This window comes from Lagenorhynchus albirostris, chromosome 8 (genome assembly GCF_949774975.1).
Source record: "Lagenorhynchus albirostris chromosome 8, mLagAlb1.1, whole genome shotgun sequence".
Classification (NCBI taxonomy): domain Eukaryota; kingdom Metazoa; phylum Chordata; class Mammalia; order Artiodactyla; family Delphinidae; genus Lagenorhynchus; species Lagenorhynchus albirostris.
Genome location: NC_083102.1, coordinates 86,156,688 through 86,176,425, shown reverse-complemented (window position 1 = coordinate 86,176,425; position 19,738 = coordinate 86,156,688). Strand labels below are relative to the sequence as shown.

The following is a 19,738-nucleotide window of genomic DNA, read 5'->3' as shown; positions in this document are numbered from 1 at the left end:
TTGTGACAGGTCACTTTCCTTTAGGGGATGGCACGGGCCTATCAGGCCGATTAACTAGTGCTGACCAGGTGATTCCTGATGGACTGATTTAAGATTCCTATTCTGGGAGAGGGTGACATTCTGAGTCTCCATTTGGTGATGTGGAGCTTAGCATAAGTGACTCCATTTTACGCCTGTTGTTTTAACAGTGACAGTTTAAAAGACAAACAGTTATATGCTGAATGCCTGACTTCCTAGGGGTGGCGTAAGAAGGAAGGACAAATAAAACCCAGTTCAGCAGGTCAGGATCTAAAATTAAACCATGAGTGAAAGGCACAGTGTTCATTCTGCTCTGTACTGCGAAGCAGGGCAAGCTAGAGGTTTTCCCTGGAGTGATAGAAATTGTTTTACTAAACAGCTTTTCATTGTCTAGAAAAATTAAGCTTTGGAAGTCAAGTAGAAATTACAACACAATCCATAAAGTTTATGTAGTAAACTACATAAAAGTTTATGTTTAGAAAGCATAAACATTAATTAATACAGCTTCAATTATAATCTCTGTGTTGTACTAAAAGGTTACTATTCATTCCTCCTAGACTTTCCTGGTCTACATAAATGTGCTTATCAAAAGCACCTGCTCTCAGTGAAAAACAAGCTGTAAACATTTGTCTCCATTTATCTGTAAGTTTGTAGAGAAGAGTTATCAAGCGAACGTTTCAAATTGCTTGTTAAACAACATAATAAGCGAATGCAATGCATGAGCCTAGGCAGTTAATAAGCCTAGTTCAGGAAAAAAAGGCTATAAAGTCATTCTTGGGACAATCACACAAACTTGAAACTGGACTGAACATTAAATGGTATCAGGGAATTGTTTCCTTAGGTGTGCTAACGGTATTGTGATTGAGGCGAACGTCCTTTCTTTAGAAGAGGCAGGCTGAAATATTTAGGGGTGATTGATTTTGTTGTCTGCAATTTATTCAAACGGTGTAACAAAAAGGCATCTCTATTTTCTGTATGTTTGAAAATCATCATAAAGAATTGAGATGAGGGGAACAGAGGGCATCTTTTTAAAGTTCCTTAGCCAAGAGCATTGTGAAGACCTCCTGAGCTAACAGTAGCTTCAATTTACAGTTTGGGTTTGTAGCGCTGTGTCTTTTTTTTCCTGTTGCACCTGAGGTACCACTGAGTGAGTGCAGTCTCGGCCCAGCCCACGAGCAAGCAAGCAGCTCTTAATCACACTTAATAAGATTCAGCAACAGCTGCAAGCTACCCTGAGGGGGTGAAAGTCCATACCTGGCATAATCTTCTTTACATTCCTACGCTATTACACTGGCTCGGTCACTTTCAAATTGCAAAACAGTTCGGTTTGCATTTTCCACCAGTCCTATCTGCATTCGTAGTCCCAGACAGAGGGCATTTCTTTCTGGCCCGTGGACACACCCCCGAGGACTCTTATAGAGGAATCTCTTTGCCCAGCCACCCATTATTGAATTCTATTTCCATCTGTCTATTCTTAAATTACTTATTGAAACAGTAAATTTCATCCTGTAGTTCAAAAAGGAAAACCTGGGAAAAGCTGGGAATCATAATTTGGTGCTCTGTTGTCATCATCCTGAGATTTTTTTAAAACAAATTTAGATGAGAACTGTGTATACCAGGAAGCTGTGACATCTTTTTAATAATGAGCACAGACCGTGACAAGGCAATGCTTGCCATGAATATTCAATACCTACTGTACAGACTTCAAATTAGTTTGGTTTCTTCGCTACGAGGCTCGTGGCACCATAGGTTGTAAGTATCCTGCTACCAGGTGCTGGTCTACTACGATCACGCAGGCTACGAGAGGCCCCCAAGATCCCATTTAATTTTAGCAATTAGGGAGGGTGTTCTTGAAGCTGTTCACGCGATCTGATATTTAGCTTCTGGGTCTAGGACAGGACAGCAAATTTGGTGTCAGAAGGGCTCGCGCAGAGTGCGAGAGAGGCATGGGCCCGGCTAGGAAGGGCGAAACGTGCCGCGGCGTCGCCAACAAGGCCTCGGAGCCGGGGCCTGGGAGGGGTGGGCGGCCATCTTGATAAAGGCCTGAGCGGCGGACGGCGCGGAGCTGACGCTGGCGGGGCTGCCAGATTCGAAGGACACAATGAGTGAGTGACCGGGCAACGTGGAGCGGAATCTAGCTCGGCCAGGGCCCCGCGCGGCGTGGGGGCGCCCAGTGGGCCTCGGATGCGGCGCCGGCTCGCCCCCAGGATGGTGAGGCGGCGAGCGCTGAGGCGCTGCCTGCAGCTGTTAACGCCCTCGGCGGAGCCGGCGCTGCGGGGCCGGGGGCGGAGGAACCCGGGCGCCGGCCACCGTCGCCCTTTCCGCTGCGCTGGGGCGCTGTGTCCGGCGGCGCTGTGGCCCGTGGCCGAAGAGCAGCAGCAGAGGCGGCGGCGGCGCGCGCGCCTGACCGACCATCGCGTCAGGTGAGCCCACGCTCCGTGCCCGCTTCCCTGCCTCCCTGCCCCCCCCCCCGCTAGCGCCCGCCTCCCTGCCCCCCCCTCCCCCCTCCAGCGCCTTTCCTTCGCCCGGCTCCGCTTGCTTCCTCTCGGTCTCTGGGTGGAACGGTCCGCACTCCCCAGCTTGGGGCTGCTTGGACTCTTCCGGGAGTAGAGCGGAATGTGGGTGGGTCCCTGCTCCCAAGCCCTGCCTCATCTCGGAGATGCTGCACTTGTGAGTGGCAGGGATTCGTTTGAATTTCCGCACCTCACGAGGTGCGGAGCCCGCATCTCTGAGGCTGCCTGGATGAAGAGCCACATGATTTTTTTCGCTTGGGAGAGTAGCCGTCCCTGGGATTTGTTCTAAGTCCAATCTCCTCTGCAAATCACGAGGTTGCATCTTCACCGATTGGAATACATGTGGGTGTATTTTTTGGTTGTACGTAAATGAGTGGGTGGACAACTTCCTTGGAGCAATTTATTTCTGCTTCACCTGTAGTATTTATTTCTAAAAATCCGTTCTACCAGGTTTCTCCCGTTTTATCTTAAACTAACCATGGAATGGAAATGAGCGAAAGATTGGAGCAAGGTGCGGCGAGGTGGTGGAAGCCGGCGCTTTCTTGAGTTTTCTGTTCGGTGGTCGTTTGTTTCTCAAATTGAATATTATTGCAGGCTTTTCAGACCAGGTATTCAGATAGTTTTTTTATTTTTCAGCTGTAATTCTGGTAGTTGAGATAAATACGCTTATACAGGCTCCCGAGTCTGAGATGCATCACATCTCAGTTGAACCTGGAAAATATTGAGTATGAGAAAAGTTAACCTTCAAAAAGTAGCTAGGTTTTCGGCCTTGTCTTTACTGCAGTTGTTCTATATATGTTGTAATATGACTCACCTGGTTTATTTTGGCTAATTAGCATCAAGTGTTTGCTATTTGATAATTCTAATTAAGTTAATGAGAAAGTCATTCCTGAGATACAGCTGTCTGGAAATTAAGAAATAATTTACATCTTTGTTAAGAATGGATATCTAGCAGTTCCATTTCTATTTTCAGTTTCACTGGTTTTGATTTAGCTGCAGACGTCGATATCATTTAGAAAGAAGTTATGTAATCTTTAAAAAGATTACCTATTTCCCACAGTAGTCTGATTTTGTTGCAAGAAAATTTAGATCTGCTGGAGAAGAAATTTAGGGCCTGTTTAAAATGTAAGAGAGATATTGATTTCAATTCCAACTGTTAGTTAACTGAAGATATTGTCGCAATTTTCAGGTTTTATTTCATTACATTCTGCAGGCTTTCCTGCTGCAAGAATTTCATGTCTCCAAGGGATGAGAATAGTGTATTTCTCATACTCTTATCTTCCTTCACAATTTCAAATTGTACAGATTTCATATTGCAAAATTTAATTTTTAAATTATTCAATTACAACTGACTGATATTTTAATATAAGCATTCCGTCATCGGGTTTGGGTTTTGGTTATGCTTTAGATGATACAATCATCCTGTATGAAAAGGGTATTATGTTACTTTGAGTATTAGTGAGCTTGGGAAATTGGGGAAATTTTTAAGAACATGTTGTCCGTGTTTGACAAAGTACTATTTGCCTTTAATTGTGTTGTTTTATTCTGCTTTTTCATTGTAGTGGTAGATAGCTGTAGCTATGTTACCGGGCTGGCGTGGGTAGTGTCAAAATAGCTTCAACCGAGGAGGTCACCGGAAGACCCGGACCAGCAATCTCGGTCCTTGTGATAGCATGCAAAGAATTGCAGACTACCACTTAGGGCTTAAGCACAACGCAGAGTTTTATTAAAGCATAATTACACTCTCAGAGGGAGAGCGGGCTGTTTCTAAGAAGTGAAGCCAGGAGCTCTTGTGCAGGCTTAAGGGTGTTTATAAGGAGCGCTCTGCGAGGAGGCGGGGCGCAATCGTGGGTGAGTGACAGGAGGTCATTATTTGATTGACAGCCCCGAGCTAGGTAACAAGTTCCTTATTGCGCATGCCCTTACCCTCGATTCGCTAAGAAAAGCCCAAGGGGGATGGCAAAACCACCTGCAGATTTTATTATAATGATGGTATAACGAGTTTGGTTTACTCTAGGTTACACGCCTGTCTAGTCTGGGCACGCACAGCCCGGGGAAGTCCCCTTGTGTTACTGTGCTCCCTCTTTATCAGGATAAATTGCTCGCCACAACACCATAGTTTCCCCCGTTCTGGGTGGAGTCAGGGGAGGGTCGTCAGATGGTCGGGGTGTAATTCCACTAGTCCCCTCTTTTCGCCACTGTCACCTCCTTGCTGCTAATGTCTAACTACCTAACAGATATAGTGGGTTTTTCCATTCCATTCTGCTCTTTTTTTTCGTAAATTAGAATATGGCTGTAGCTGAAGGACTGTGTTGATCTGGGCATTTTAGATTGAAATGCCTACGAATAAAAAATGTTTTCGTTGAAGTATTACTAGGGAAATGGATTGAGCACATAATTAATGGTTAACGAGCACCTTTATCCTGAAGGCCTGTGAGGGCATATGTAAAACTGGCATTAAAAAATCACCCATGTGATTTCCAGCATGAGAGTCAAGTAATGTGCTATTCTAACTGCTAGAATACCAAAAAATTCTACCTATCTATATCTATAGAGCTTTCATTGACTTGTCTTTTGAATTTAATAAGCATTTATTGTGTATTTAAATTTTTTAATACTTTATTTTTAACATCTTTATTGCAGTATAATTGCTTTACAATGGTTTGTTAGTTTCTACCTTATAACAAAGTAAATATTTTATTAACAGACTTTTGTGATAGATTATGTATGAACTCATATATCCCCAGGGGCAGTCTTGTTATGTCAGAGATAGTCTTTTGCCAACTCAGCTGGTTAAATAATGTATTATAACTTTATAATTTACAAAGCTCTTTCAAGTATTCTTGTATATATTTATATTTACTTTGGTTTTAGAGACGTACAATATGTGAGATTATTAATGCCCTTCCACCTATGAGGGAAACAGGAAACTGAGAGCCTGGGAGATTTTAGTAATTTACCCAGGGTTCCTTAGCACAACAGCCCTGGCCTTTGGCCCAGTACGTGTATGCACAGCTGCTGCTTATTAGAAAGGAGGTGGTACCAACTGAAGCCAAGGTAATAGTGGTTGGGATCAGCAAACTTTGGTCAGCATCACAGCCATAAGTTGCAGCCCTAAACCTGTTGGGTGTGAATGGTAAGTACCCCTGGCTATGGGGGCACAGGGCTGACATCTAGATGGATCAGCATAAATTCAGAAATGATTGAAAATCAACTCAGTATACGCCTGCTACCTAGAACAATTCACCTTTCCCCTCGGGGGCAGTAGATTTTCCTGTTTATCTAATTTGAGGGCCTTCCCAGATTTAAGGGACAGCAAAAAATGCCTGTAGACTTCTGTGCTTCTCTGTAATCTCTCTCAGTTACAAGAATGAAATGGCCAGAGTATAGGAAAACCAAGCTTCCTCATTGTTCTGGCACCCCTTAAAATGGGCAGACACTTGATTTGCGCACAAAAGATCCTGTTGCTAGGAAAACTGGATGACAGAATAATTTGTTTTGAAAGTTGTTTTCTGTATTTTGAAGGTCTTTCAAACTACAAAGATGTTCGTTTTCTTTTCAAGTTACTGTGTTCATTCCTTTGGCTTCTTTAGAGAGTTAATGCAAAGTACTACTATCTGTATTGTGCTATTCTGTGGTTGAAGTAACTAATGATGGTTTAAAGAATTTCTGAGCTCGAAGTTCTTTTTTAAACTTGAGGCTAGTTTATCTGTTTATGAGCTAAACTAAGTGAAATACCCACCATGAGGTGAAATGTATCATTTATCTCCCCATGCTGACCACATGCTCTGTTGGTTCTAAGTGTTTCTAGGCATAATTCAGGTGAGAATATGGCTAATCAGCAGTCCAGGCTCCATCACCAGACAGAGCTGGACCCTTGGAGTGCCATGTACCTCTCTGCCCTGACTTGCTTCTCCTGTAAAAGAAAGGGGTCACAGTATGACGACTTGGGTCATGGAGTGTTCAAGTTAGAAAGGACCTTCGTATGCGGCTGGTCCAACCCCTTAACTTACAGATTTCCTGTTTCTACTTTTTTTTTTTTTTGGCTGCGTTGAGTCTTTGCTGCTGTGCACAGGCTTTCTCTAGTTGCGGCGAGCAGGAGCTACTCTTCATTGTGGTGCGCGGGCTTCTCATTGCGGTGGCTTCTCGTTGCGGAGCACGGGCTCTAGGGTGCGCTGGCTTCAGTAGTTGTGGCTCGCGGGCTCTAGAGCACAGGCTCAGTAGTTGTGGGACAGGGGCTTAGTTGCTCTGCTGCATGTGGGATCTTCCTGGACGAGGGCTCGAACCTGTGTCCCCTGCACTGGCAGGCAGATTCTTAGCTACTGTGCCACTAGGGAAGTCTCTCGTATTTCTACTCTTGCAAGAGTTTTTAGCCTCTCATGATGCCACAAAAGTGAAGTGTCAAAATTAAATGTTTCCACCATTTCACAGAGATGAGGTACAGATCTTCCTGACTTACGATGGGGTTACTTCTTCATAAACATGACTGAAGTTGAAAATACCATAATTTGAAAATGCATTTAATACACCTAATCTATCGGACATCATAGCGTAGCCTACTTTAAGCATGCTCTGAACACTTACATTAGTCTACAGTCTGACACAAAGCCTGTTTTATAGGAAAGTGTTGTATATCCCATGTACTTTATTGAATACTATAGTAAAGGTGAAAAACAGAATGGTTGTAAGTGTATGGGTCGTTTACCCTGGTGATTGCTAGCCAGCGACCCCAGTCACCCACTGGGAGCTGTGACTTGCTGCCTCTGCCCAGCAAGGGAAGAGAGTATCTTTTGGTTCACATATTACTAGCCCGGGAAAAGATCAAAATTCACAGTTCGAAGTAGTGTTTCTACTGAATGCGTATCGCTTTTGCACCATTGTAAAGTCAAAAAATCATAAGTTGGACCGTTGTAAGTCGGGGACCGTTCGTACTTTAAAATTCTTACTTGAAAGTCCATTCCTTTCTTATTCTTTCCTCATATAGTGTCTCAATTTTATATGTAGACAAACTGTCCATCGTGTGTAAATGTATGCGTGCCTTTCGGAGCCCATGTTTTAACTGGTGAATGTGAATGCTGGAGCGTGTATCGAATATCATCACAGAAGAATTTGGCATAAACGTCTGATGTTCTCGGCAACATTCTCTTGGTTAAGCACGATTATGTAGAGCTTTATAATTTCTTTTTGCTTAGCTGCCCAAATATCTTAAAATCATACTTTATAATAAAGCTCATCTCCAATTTAGTATACACTGCCCACATTTTGTTGAAGGCATTACTATGCATATATATGGTACCCTGAGGCTGCAGAGTGATCAATCTTTCAGGTTTTCCCAGAACTGAGGGCATTCCCAGGATATAGGACTTTCAGTGCTAAAACTGGGAAAGCCCCGAGGTGTTGATCCTCTTACCTGAAAGTGTCTCTTCATTGGACTTGATTAAAAATTCTTCCAGCTGGAAGGATAAAATGCCAGGTGGTTATATGCTGGATGAACTCAAAGGCATCTTTTCAAGGCAAGGAAAGTATCTTCAAGGCCCCATGTATATTTTCTGTTTATATGACTGAAATATAGGACTAATTTATTCTTTTCTGTGTAATTTTAAACGAAAATAATTTAGCAATTAAATAGAATAGTTACATCATTTGAAATCGCCATGTAATATTAAAAGGGCAATTATAGGGCTTCCCTGGTGGTGCACTGGTTAAGAATCTACCTGCCAATGCAGGGGACACAGGTTCGAGCCCTGGTCTGGGAAGATCCCACATGCCCCAGAGCAACTGAGCCTGTGTGCCACAACTACTGCGCCTGACTCTAGAAGCCCACGAGCCACAACTGCTGAATCCCGCGCGCCTAGAGCCTGTGCTCTGCAACAAGAGAAGCCACTGCGATGAGAAGCCCACGCACCGCAATGAAGAGTAGCCCCCGCTCGCCGCAACGAAGACCCAACACAGCCAAAAAAAAAATAATAAAATATAAATAAATAAGTACATTTATAAAAAGAAAAATAAGGGAACTGGTATTTATTGAGTGTCTACTAAGTGCTTTTTACTTTGAAAGGGGATAAAAGAGACATTGGAGAAAAAAGACATTGTTGAAAGCAAGAAAGGCTAGCCTTGTCACTGAGACCATACTGTTGGCTGTATGCAACTAACTTTAGAACCTAGGGATCTGTTTAAGATAAAATTATTGGATTTTCCGTGCATATTCAACATGATTAGTGGAAAGAGCATGGATTTTGGAGTCTGATCAACTTGGGCTGGATTTCCAGGTCCAACTGTTACCAGCTTTTTGACTTCAGGTAAATTATTAACCTCTGTGAACCTCTGGTATGTCACGTGTGACGTGAGGATAATATCTATCTACCTTGAGGGAATGTTGTGAGGATTAAATGAGATAATGAATGTGTATAAAATGTCTGACACATATAGTGCTCAATAGACGATATACCTATAGTAGTCATGTGTGCTGCTCTGTGTACCCATGTTTGGATCAGGAAGGCTCTGTTTTTGGATAGTTACTTTGTGTGTTTTTATAGCTTCCCTAAACTTCCAAGTTATGGTCATTGTATCAGTTAGGATTAGTTTGGGGAGGTCCAGAGTTGCAAGGTCCAGGCTTGGTACGTGGTCTCTGTCTGAAGTCCTAGTCGTCTACGCCATTCCTAGAAGTGGCCATGATACTCATGGCTCAAGATGGCTCCGGGCAGCAGGATGCAGGAAGAAACCAGAATGCCTCCCTTTCCTATATAAGACTTCTGCTTCGATCGCATCGGCCATCCCTAGCTGGAAGGTGTGGAAATGTAGTCATTAACTGGTGCATAGCTACCCTAAGTAAAACTGGTGTTCTGTTACTGAGGAGAAAAGGGGGATTAGATTTTATGGTAGGCATCTTCTGGTCTCTACCACTTTGTCACCACTTTACCACCATAGAATTCAACTACTGAAGTATTCCCTAAGATTTTTCGATCTTTATCTCCATAATTAGTAGACTTAGAGGGAATGCCCTTTGTTGAATTTTGTCTCATTGTCCTTTGGTTACTTTTGCTTCTCCTGTAATTTTATTCCCAGCAGATTCTCTCAGAAACAATTAACTCTGTCTCAGTGAAGAGTGATTAGGATTTAAGCTCCTGTTCATTTATTCGGTCAATAAATAGTTATTGAGCACTCGTGATGTACAGGCTGCTGTGGGTTATTATAGACAATGGCAGTTATTACTGAGCGTGGTTCCTTTTTTTTTGGTTTGGCTTATAGTTGGTATATAGTTGCTTGCAGTAGTACATCCAGTAGTAGATCCTTTGTATTTCTGTAGTGTCCGTTGTAACTTCTCCTTTTTCACTTCTTCTTTTCTTTCTTTTTCTTTTTTGGCTGCACCATGCAGCCTGCGGGATCTTAGTTCCCCGACCAGGGATTGAACCCCGGGCCCCCTGCATTGGGAGCATGGAGTCTTAACCACTGGACCACCAGGGAAGTCCCTCCTTTTTCATTTCTAATTTTATTGATTTGAGCCCTCTCCCTTTTTTTCTTGGTGAGTCTGGCTAAAGGTTTATCTATTTTGTTTATCTTTTCAAAGAACCAGCTTCAAATTCTTTTATCTTTTCTGTTCTTTTATTTGTCTCTATTTTATTTATTTCTGCTCTGATCTTTATGATTTCTTTCCTTCTACTAACTTTGGGTTTTATTCTTCTTTCTCTAGTTGCTTTAGGTGTAAGGTTAGGTTATTTGAGATTTTTCTTGTTTCCTGAGGTAAGACTGTATTGCTATAACTTCCCTCTTAGAACTGCTTTTGCTATGTCGCATAGGTTTTGAATCATCATGTTTTCACTGTCATTTGTCTCTAGGTAGGTATTTTTTGATTTCCTCAGTGATCCATTAGTTGTTTAGTAACAGCGTGTTATTGTTTAGCCTCCACGTGTTTTTTTAGTTTTCTTTCTTTGTGATTAGTTTCTCATCTCATAGCGTTGTGGTCAGAGAAGATGCTTGATATGATTTCAATTTTCTTAGATTCACTGAGGCTCACTTTGTGGCCCAGCACGTGATCAGTCCTGGAGAATGTTCCACGTGCACTCCAGAATGTGTATTCTGCTGCATTTGGATGGAATGTTCTGTAAGTATCAATTAAGTCCATTGGTCGAATGTGTCATTTAAGCCCTCTGATTCCTTATTGATTTTCTGTCTGGATGATCTGGATGGTAGTTCTTCTTGCTTCTGGCGTCTGCCCTCCGGTGGGTGAAGTTGGTCCAGGGACTTGTGCAGGCTTCCTGGTGGGAGAGACTGGTGCCTACCTGCTGGTGGGTGGAGCTGGGTCTTGTCCCTCTGGGGGGCAGGGCCGTGTCAAGGGGTGTGTTTATAGGCGGCTGTGGGGTCAGGACGACCTTAAGCAGCATGTCTGCTGATGGGTGGGGCTATGTTCCCACCCTATTGGTTGTTTGGCCTGAGGCGTCCCAGCGCTGGATCCTGCAGGCTGTTGCTGGGGCTGGGTCTCTATGCCAAAATGGCGACCTCCACGGGAGCTCACGCTGTTGAATATTTCCTGGGGCCTATGTCACCAGTGTCCTTGCCCTCACAGCGAGCCACAGCCGACCCCGTCTCCCCGGGAGACCCTCCAAGACCCGCAGGTAGGTCTGGCCCAGGCTTCTATGGACTCACTGCTTTGCCCTGGGTCCCAGTGCACATGAAACCATGTGTGCACCCTCGAAGAGTAGAGTCTCTGCTTCCCCCCGGGGCTGTGGGGCTCCTGCACTCAAGCCCCGCTGGCCTTCAAAGCCAAATGCTCTGGGGGCTCCTCCTGCCGAGGCCAGACCCCCAGGCTGGGGAGCCTGACATGGGGCTCAGAGCTCTCTCTTCTGTTGAAGACCCTCTGTGATACAGTAATTTTCCAGTTTGTGGGTTGCCCACCTGGCAGGTATGGGATTTGATTATATTGTGAAAGCACCCCTCCTACAGTCTTGTTGTGGCTTCTTCTTTGTCTTTGGGTGTAGAATATCTTTTTTTGTAGGTTCGAGTCTTTTTGTCAATGGTGGTTCAGCAGTTAGTTGTGATTTTGGTGTTTTCGTGAGAGGAGATGAGCTCAAGTCCTTCTGCTCCGCCATCTTGTCTCCTGCCCATGAATTCACAATTTTATATTTGCTCTCCTATCTTTAGTAAAGAAAAGGGTCGTTTTAATACACTGCTAGATTACATAGCTAATGAAACGATTTCAGTTCATTGAAATGTCTGCACAGGGCTTTGCAGGTTAAAATTAAACTGTCCTCCCCTCCCTTCGCATGCAGTATAGATTTCCCTTGAGAATGGTGTTAACCCCACAGGCATTTAGGAGACTGATGGGAGGGCAGATATGTCCCAAGCATGGGAAGTACACTGGATAATAAATAAAAGAGAGAATGTTCTGTGGGAGTTACGTGCACAACATGCATCGGCAAAGAAAATACTGCTCTGTTTTTCCGTGAATTTCATTTTTAACTCAGTTTATTGACTGAACCAGTTTTGCTAAAAAGCTAAAGGAAAGCAAAGCAAACAAACTTAATATATAGTACCTAGGAGCACACTATAAAATGGTGTATTTCATCAGTTTTAAGACATTTTATTCCGGTTTTAACACCACCCATGTCAGGATGAATCATACAGTGCATGACATAATTATAGTTGATAACATTTTAACTTAGTGGCACATAAAATAACTGCCTTACAAATTCATGGTGTCTTAAATTGGTTGAAAATCAGTATAACGTAAAGATCTTCATCAAGTTTTGAACTTCCTTTTTTTTTGTTTGTTTTTTGTTTTTTGCTTTTTGCGGTATGCGGGCCTCTCACTGTTGTGGCCTCTCCCGTTGCGGAGCACAGGCTCCGGACGCGCAGGCTCAGTGGCCATGGCTCACGGGCCCAGCCGCTCCGCAGCATGTGGGATCTTCCCAGACCGGGGCACGAACCCGTGTCCCCTGTCTCGGCAGGCAGACTCTCAACCACTGCGCCACCAGGGAAGCCCCACATAAGGAATTTTTTTAAAGGTTTGGCAGTAATAAGTAAAGCAAACACCTTTTCTATTTAGCAAGCAGTAATACTGGATTCTAAAATTGTATTTTGCAGGAAGAAAGTTTGAGCCTAATAGAGACATTGTTATAAGTTTGAGGAAATTTTTATTGCTTAACAAATAATACTACGTGTATGTTTTAATGTCTGTATGTTAAACTCAGTATATTCCCCCTCCCCCTTTTTTTAGCTCTTCACGAAAGGACATGGATGAAAATGAAAGCAACCAGTCCCTGAGGACAATTTGCCAATATCCTAAAGAAGCAGTAAGAAAGCGCCAAAATTCACGGAATTCTGGAGGAAGTGATTCTTCTAGGTTTTCCAGGAAGAGTTTCAAACTGGATTACAGACTAGAAGAAGATGTAACTAAATCAAAGAAAGGAAAGGATGGGAGATTTGTTAACCCTTGGCCAACATGGAAAAATCCCTCTATTCCAAATGTTCTCAGATGGCTGATGATGGAAAAAGATCACAGCAGCGTTCCATGCTCCAAAGAGGTAGCATCTGGCTTTCTGAGTGCTGCGCATTTGCTCTTAATATATGTATTACTTAACGTTGCTGTGAATTGTATTATGACACTCCAGTTAGCTAATTGAGCCCTTTTGTATGATAAGGTTCTGGGGAGATGACATGAATAAGGTGCCTTCAAGTTCACAGTTGAGCAGCAAAGTACATGTGTGAATAACCAGCTCTGATGTGGTGGCAACTAGAAGTAGGAACGGATGTCTTAAAAATATAGGAAAGGACGCAATTAATTCTGACTGGTGGGATTGGAAATGGCTTTACAGAGGAGATGATACTTGAGCTGGGCCTAGAAAGATAAAAACTATTTGGCAGTGGTTTTCCAGGTGGATGATGGGCGTGGGGAAGGTCACAGAGGAGAGAAAGTGCATGGCATGTTCTAGAAAATAGTAACCTGTGTTTTGGAATATGAATTATAAGGGTTAAGCCTGGAGCGCTTGGCTCTTCATCCTTGGAAAAAGCTGCTAAAGTTATAAAAGAAATCGTCAGATAACCTTCCACTCCTTTAAAAATTGGGAATAGGTTACTGGGCTTTCGATATGCTAGTTATACTTAGGATGAGACTATTAACCTTTGGCCTATGGTTTATGAGATGAGTGAAATTTCACTTCAGCAGGGAGTCGGTGGCTCCCAGTGACAGGAGTGCTTTTTTCTCCTTTCTTAGTTTCTTGCCCCGCTACACCTCCTACCCCACTTGGCCTCTCTTTTCCAACAACCCCTGTCCTGCCAGGCCTTGTGGGGAACTGAGAGATAAGGAACTAGTAGACATTGGAAGTGGGTGGGATGAAAAGAGTGGAGGTATCCCTGAAGCGTTGATCTGCAGTAAGGCAGGAGGCTGGGGAGTGGGTCGGTGGCGGTGGTGTTAGATCGTTTACCTTAGTGAGTGTGTCCATTTTTCTTTCAAGGATGTGAGATTTAAAAAAAACCCAAAAAACCCATATTGTCACTTTGATGCTAAAGAATGTTCATAGTATTAATCCTAGTTAACAGAATTGAGTAACATGAATATTTTCTCAGCACTGTTTAAGAATGAGTCAGGATATTAATAGATAAAACCTTAGTGTATGTTTCAACTTTGTGGTTGGGAGGAACAAGAAAATTTTATGTCTTCTGGAGAACCTGGTATGAAGAGAAACATGGAGTCAAGCTGTGAGAAGAAGGGTTTAGGGTAGGGGGCCAAGATGGGTCGGTTACCTGTTCGGTAAAAATTCCTTCCTGGTTTTTGGGCCACAGTTTCTAAAAATACAGTAGTAGTGATGGTGTCTTTAGTTTTCTTTCATTTCAAACAGGAAAGTGAGTGACCACATGAAGGCGGAAATACATCTCTGAACTCTGATGATTTGGAGATATTGAAGAAACTGGGTTCAATTTCTGAGAACTCACCAGGCCAGTTGTTCTTAAACTCCACTATTCTAGGTGCTAGAGAGAGAGCCATGAAAAAGCAGAAAGACAAGGGCTTCCCTGGTGGCGCAGTGGTTGAGAGTCGGCCTGCCGATGCAGGGGACGCGGGTTCGTGCCCCGGTCCAGGAGCGGCTGGGCCCGTGAGCCATGGCCGCTGAGCCTGCACGTCCGGAGCCTGTGCTCCGCAACGGGAGAGGCCACAACAGTGAGAGGCCCGCGTACCGCAAAAAAAAAAAAAAAAAAAAAAAAAAGCAGAAAGACAGCCGGGCTGCGTTGAGCCTTCGGTTTAATGGAAGAGAGACAATAAACAGATAAGAAAATGATGTGGGATACTGAAAGATGATCGGTGCTTTGAGGAATAATGAGGCAGAAAAAGGAAGTTGGGGGGTGGGAGCTGAATTCTTTAATGAAGTGTAAGCTTTCTTTTTTTTTTAAAGGCAGGAGTTCTTTGTTTTTCTTTGCTTTTTATTTTAATTTTTGTTTTATATTGGAGTATAGTTCATATACAGTGTGGTGTTAGTTTCAGATGTACAGCTAAGTGATTCAGTTGTACATACACATGTATCTATTCTTTTTCAAATTCTTTTCCCGTTTAGGGTATTACCTAAATAACGAGTACAGTTCCCTGTGCTAAACAGAAGGTCCTTGTTGATTATCTGTTTTATATACAAGTGGGTATATGTTAAGTGTGAACTCCTAATTTATCCCTACCAGCCATGTTTCCACCCACCCCCGGCAACCATAAGTTGGCGTTCAAAGTCTGTGAGTATGTTTCTGTTTTGCAAATAAGTTCATTTGTATCATTTCCACCTTAGACCCTACCTTCAAGCTATATCAGATGACATTTGTCTTTCTGTGTCTGGCTACTTCACTTGATGTGATCATTGCCGGGTCCAGCCAGTTGCTGCAAATGGTGTTGTTTCATTCTTTTTTATGGCTAATATTACCTTGTATATATGTACCACATCTTTATGCATTCGTCTGCTGGTGGACAATTTGGTGGCTTCCACAACTTGGCTATTGAAAATAGCCCTGCAGTGAACGTTGGGGTGCATGTGTCTTTCCAAAGTACGGTTTTCTCTGGATATATGCCCAGGAGTGGGATTGTTGGATCATATGGTAGATTTATTTTAGTTTTTTAAGGAACCTTCATACCGATCTGCATAGTGGCTGTTACCAGTTTACGTTCCCACCAACAGCATAGGAGCGTTCCTTTTCTGTACGCACTCTCTCAAGGATTTGCTGTTTGTTGACTTTTTAATGGTGGCCACTGTAACTGGTACGAGGTAATACCTCCTTGTAGTTTTGATGTGCTATGATAATAGGCGATGTTAAGCTTTTCATGTGCTTTAAAAAACAAAACAAAACAAGAAAAAACCTCGTGAATAAAATTTACCTCCTGAAATGGGCTTATTGAAAGTCGGCTCTGTTTTCAATTCTCTTTCGATCACCTACCACACTACATTTCTAGAGGGCATTGTTCATTTAAGCCTCACAGGCCTTGTGAATGTGAAGTACCCATAAGCACTGGTTTCTTTTTGTTTTTTTTTAACGTCTTTATTGGGGTATAATTGCTTTACAATGGTGTGTTAGTTTCTGCTTTATAACAAAGTGAATCAGTTATACATATACATATGTTCCCATATCTCTTCCCTCTTGCGTCTCCCTCCCACCCTCCCTATCCCACCCCTCCAGGTGGTCACAAAGCACTGAGCTGATCTCCCTGTGCTATGCGGCTGCTTCCCACTAGCCATCTATTTTACATTTGGTAGTGTATATATGTCCATGCCTCTCTCTCGCTTTGTCACAGCTCACCCTTGCCCCTCCCCATATCCTCAAGTCCGTTCTCCAGTAGGTCTGTGTCTTTATTCCTGTCTTACCCCTAGGTTCTTCATGACATTTTTTTTCTTAAATTCCATATATATGTGTTAGCATACGGTATTTGTCTTTCTCTTTCTGACTTACTTCACTCTGTATGACAGACTCTAGGTCTATCCACCTCACTACAAATAACTCAATTTCGTTTCTTTTTATGGCTGAGTAATATTCCATTGTATATATGTGCCACACCTTCTTTATCCATTCATCCGATGATGGACGCTTAGGTTGTTTCCATCTCCGGGCTATTGTAAATAGAGCTGCAATGAACATTTTGGTACATGCCTGTTTTTGAATTATGGTTTTCTCAGGGTATATGCCCAGTAGTGGGATTGCTGGGTCATATGGTAGTTCTATTTGTAGTTTTTTAAGGAACCTCCATACTGTTCTCCACAGTGGCTGAACCAATTCACATTCCCACCAGCAGTGCAAGAGTGTTCCCTTTTCTCCACACCCTCTCCAGCATTTATTGTTTCTAGATTTTTTGATGATGGCCATTCTGACCGGTGTGAGATGATATCTCATTGTAGCTTTGATTTGCATTTCTCTAATGATTAATGATGTTGAGCACCCTTTCATGTGTTTGTTGGCAGTCTGTATATCTTCTGTGGAGAAATGTCTGTTTAGGTCTTCTGCCCATTTTTGGATTGGGTTGTTTGTTTTTCTGTTATTGAGCTGCATGAGCTGCTCGTAAATTTTGGAAATTAATCCTTTGTCAGTTGCTTCATTTGCAAATATTTTCTCCCATTCTGAGGGTTGTCTTTTGGTCTTGTTTATGGTTTCCTTTGCTGTGCACAAGCTTTGAAGTTTCATTAGGTCCCATTTGTTTATTTTTGCTTTTATTTCCATTTCTCTAGGAGGTGGGTCAGAAAGGATCTTGCTGTGATTTATGTCATACAATGTTCTGCCTATGTTTTCCTCTAAGAGTTTGATAGTTTCTGGCCTTATATTTAGGTCTTTAATCCATTTTGAGCTTATTTTTGTGTATGGTGTTAGGGAGTGATCAAATCTCGTACTTTTACATGTAGCTGTCCAGTTTTCCCAGCACCACTTATTGAAGAGGCTGTCCTTTCTCCACTGTACATTCCTGCCTCCTTTATCAAAGATAAGGTGACCGTATGTAAGCACTGGTTTTAAAGTTGTCATTCCAGGAAACAAGGCAGCAGCATTTCTGGTTGCCCAACGTTGGTTACTCGGGCAATGAGAGGCTTAGGGGAAGTCCTGCTGCTGGGTTTTACATGAGTGGAATGTGCCAGAACAGACAACCAAGGACTTGTGCCTCAATACTCGCACCCCTTCCCTTTCCCCCGGGACAAATCCCAATCTCTGCCAAAGCGCTGTGCTGAGGGTGCTGGCATCCGTAAGTGGGGTGACTCTGCGGAAGGAGGCTGGAGGTGGGAACCCCAGCACCAGGAGACATGCGGACCAGGTGACTTTTCAGAGCCCTTCCGGCCCAGAGGGTCCACCATCCTTTGGCTGCACCAGGCTTGGCCTTGCTGTCAGAGGTCCATCGTGGATCTGGAGATTGTGGTCCATCCCGAAGGGATCAGGCACTGCAGGTCCAAGGAGAGCTCATTTGCTGGCACATCCTTCCCAGCTCCCTAAGCCCCATGACATCCAGCCTTTGGAAACCAAGGCTGCTGGGGCTCCAGGGATGTGAAGCTCTCTGGGTCCCAAGGCCCGAGGAGAATGTTGTAGGAATTTCGTTTTTGCTTTTGTTTCCTAATTTAACATTTAGTTTATATTGGAGTATAGTGGCTTTACAATGTTGTGTGTGTTTTAGCTTTAAGTAGCTTGATTCAGGTAAACAGAGACACATAGCTACTCTTTTTCGGACCCTTCCTGTATAAGTTCTTTCAGATTGTTGAGTAGCGTTCCCTGTGTTAGACAGTAGATCCTTGTTGATGATCTATTTTATGGATATTAGTATGCAGGTGTTAATCCCAACCTCCTAAGGTATCCCTCCAGCCCCACCTTTCCCCTTTGGTAACCATATGTTCGTTTTCTAAGTCCGCGACTCTGTTTCTGTTTTGTAAATTTGGTTATTTGTATCAATTTTTAGATCTCATCTGTAGGTGATATCATATGCTATTTGTCTTTTTCTGTCTGGCCTATTTCACTTAGTATTGTCACCTTCAGGTCCATCCATGTTGCTGCAAATGGCATTATTTCACTCTTTTTATGGGTAATAACCTTTTTTTTTTTTTTTTTTTTTTGCGGTACGCGGGCCTCTCACTGTTGTGGCCTCTCCCGTTGCGGAGCACAGGCTCTGGCCGTGCAGGCTCAGCGGCCATGGCTCACGGGCCTAGCCGCTCTGTGGCATGTGGGATCTTCCCGGACCAGGGCACGAACCCGTGTCCTCTGCATTGGCAGGCGGACTCTCAACCACTGCGCCACCAGGGAAGCCCCTTCCCCTGTTTTTGACTGGGTTGTTTATTTGTTTGATTTAGAGCTTCATGAGCTCTTTGTATATTTTGGAGATTAATCCTTTGTTCATACTTCATTTGCAAATATTTCTTCCATTCTGTGGATTGTCTTTTTGTTCATGATTTACTTTGCTATGCAAAAGCTTTTTAACTTTTATTATATCCCCCTTTTTATTTTGTGTTTATTTTCGTTACTCTAGGCGGTGGATCCGGAAAGATACTGTTCTGATTTTTGTCAAACAATTCTGCCTGTGTTTTTGTCTAAGAGTTTTATAGTGCCTGTTCTCACATTTAGGTCTTCAATCTATTTTGAGTTCTTTTTTTTTTTTGTGGTACGCGGGCCTCTCACTGTTGTGGCCTATCCCGCTGCGGAGCGCAGGCTCAGAGCCCATGGCTCACGGGCCCAGCTGCTCCACAGCATGTGGGATCCTCCTGGACCGGGGCATGAACCTGCGTCCCCTGCATCGGCAGGTGGACTCTCAACCACTGCGCCACCAGGGAAGCCCCTTGAGTTCTTTTTTATGTATGGTATTAGAGAATGTTCTTGTTTTACTCTTTTACATGTAGTTTTCCAGTTTTCCCAGCACCACTTATTGAAGTGACTGTCTTTTCTCCATTGTATAGTCTTGCCTCCTTTGGTAGATTAATTGGTGCGTGAGTTCACTTCTGGTTTTTTTCTTCTTTTCTATTTATTTATGTTTCTGTTTTTGTGCTAGTACCATACTTTTTTGATGACTATCACTTTGTAGTATAGTCTGAAGTCAGGGAGTCTGATTCATCCATCTCCGTTTTTCTTTCTAAGGATTGGTTTTTGTATTCTCGGTCTTTTTTGTTTCCATACAAATTAAAAAAAAAATTTTGTTCAAGTTCTGTGAAAAATGCCATTGGCAATTTGATTGCAATTGCATTGAATCTGTAGATTGCCTTTGGTATTATAGTGATTTTTGACACTACTGA

At 43.1% G+C, this 19,738-nt stretch overlaps 1 protein-coding gene across 1 annotated transcript in view; it reads left to right on the top strand.

Moving 5' to 3' along the window:
* The first annotated feature begins 2,376 nt into the window (after positions 1-2,376).
* NAPEPLD (N-acyl phosphatidylethanolamine phospholipase D) overlaps positions 2,377-19,738 on the top strand; it is a 47,470-nt gene continuing 30,108 nt past the window's right edge. Inside the window, exons 1-2 of the mRNA XM_060157238.1 lie at positions 2,377-2,441; positions 12,745-13,051. Coding sequence (XP_060013221.1) covers positions 12,761-13,051 — 291 coding nt within the window. The 5' untranslated portion in view covers positions 2,377-2,441; positions 12,745-12,760. The remainder of the gene's footprint in view (positions 2,442-12,744; positions 13,052-19,738) is intronic.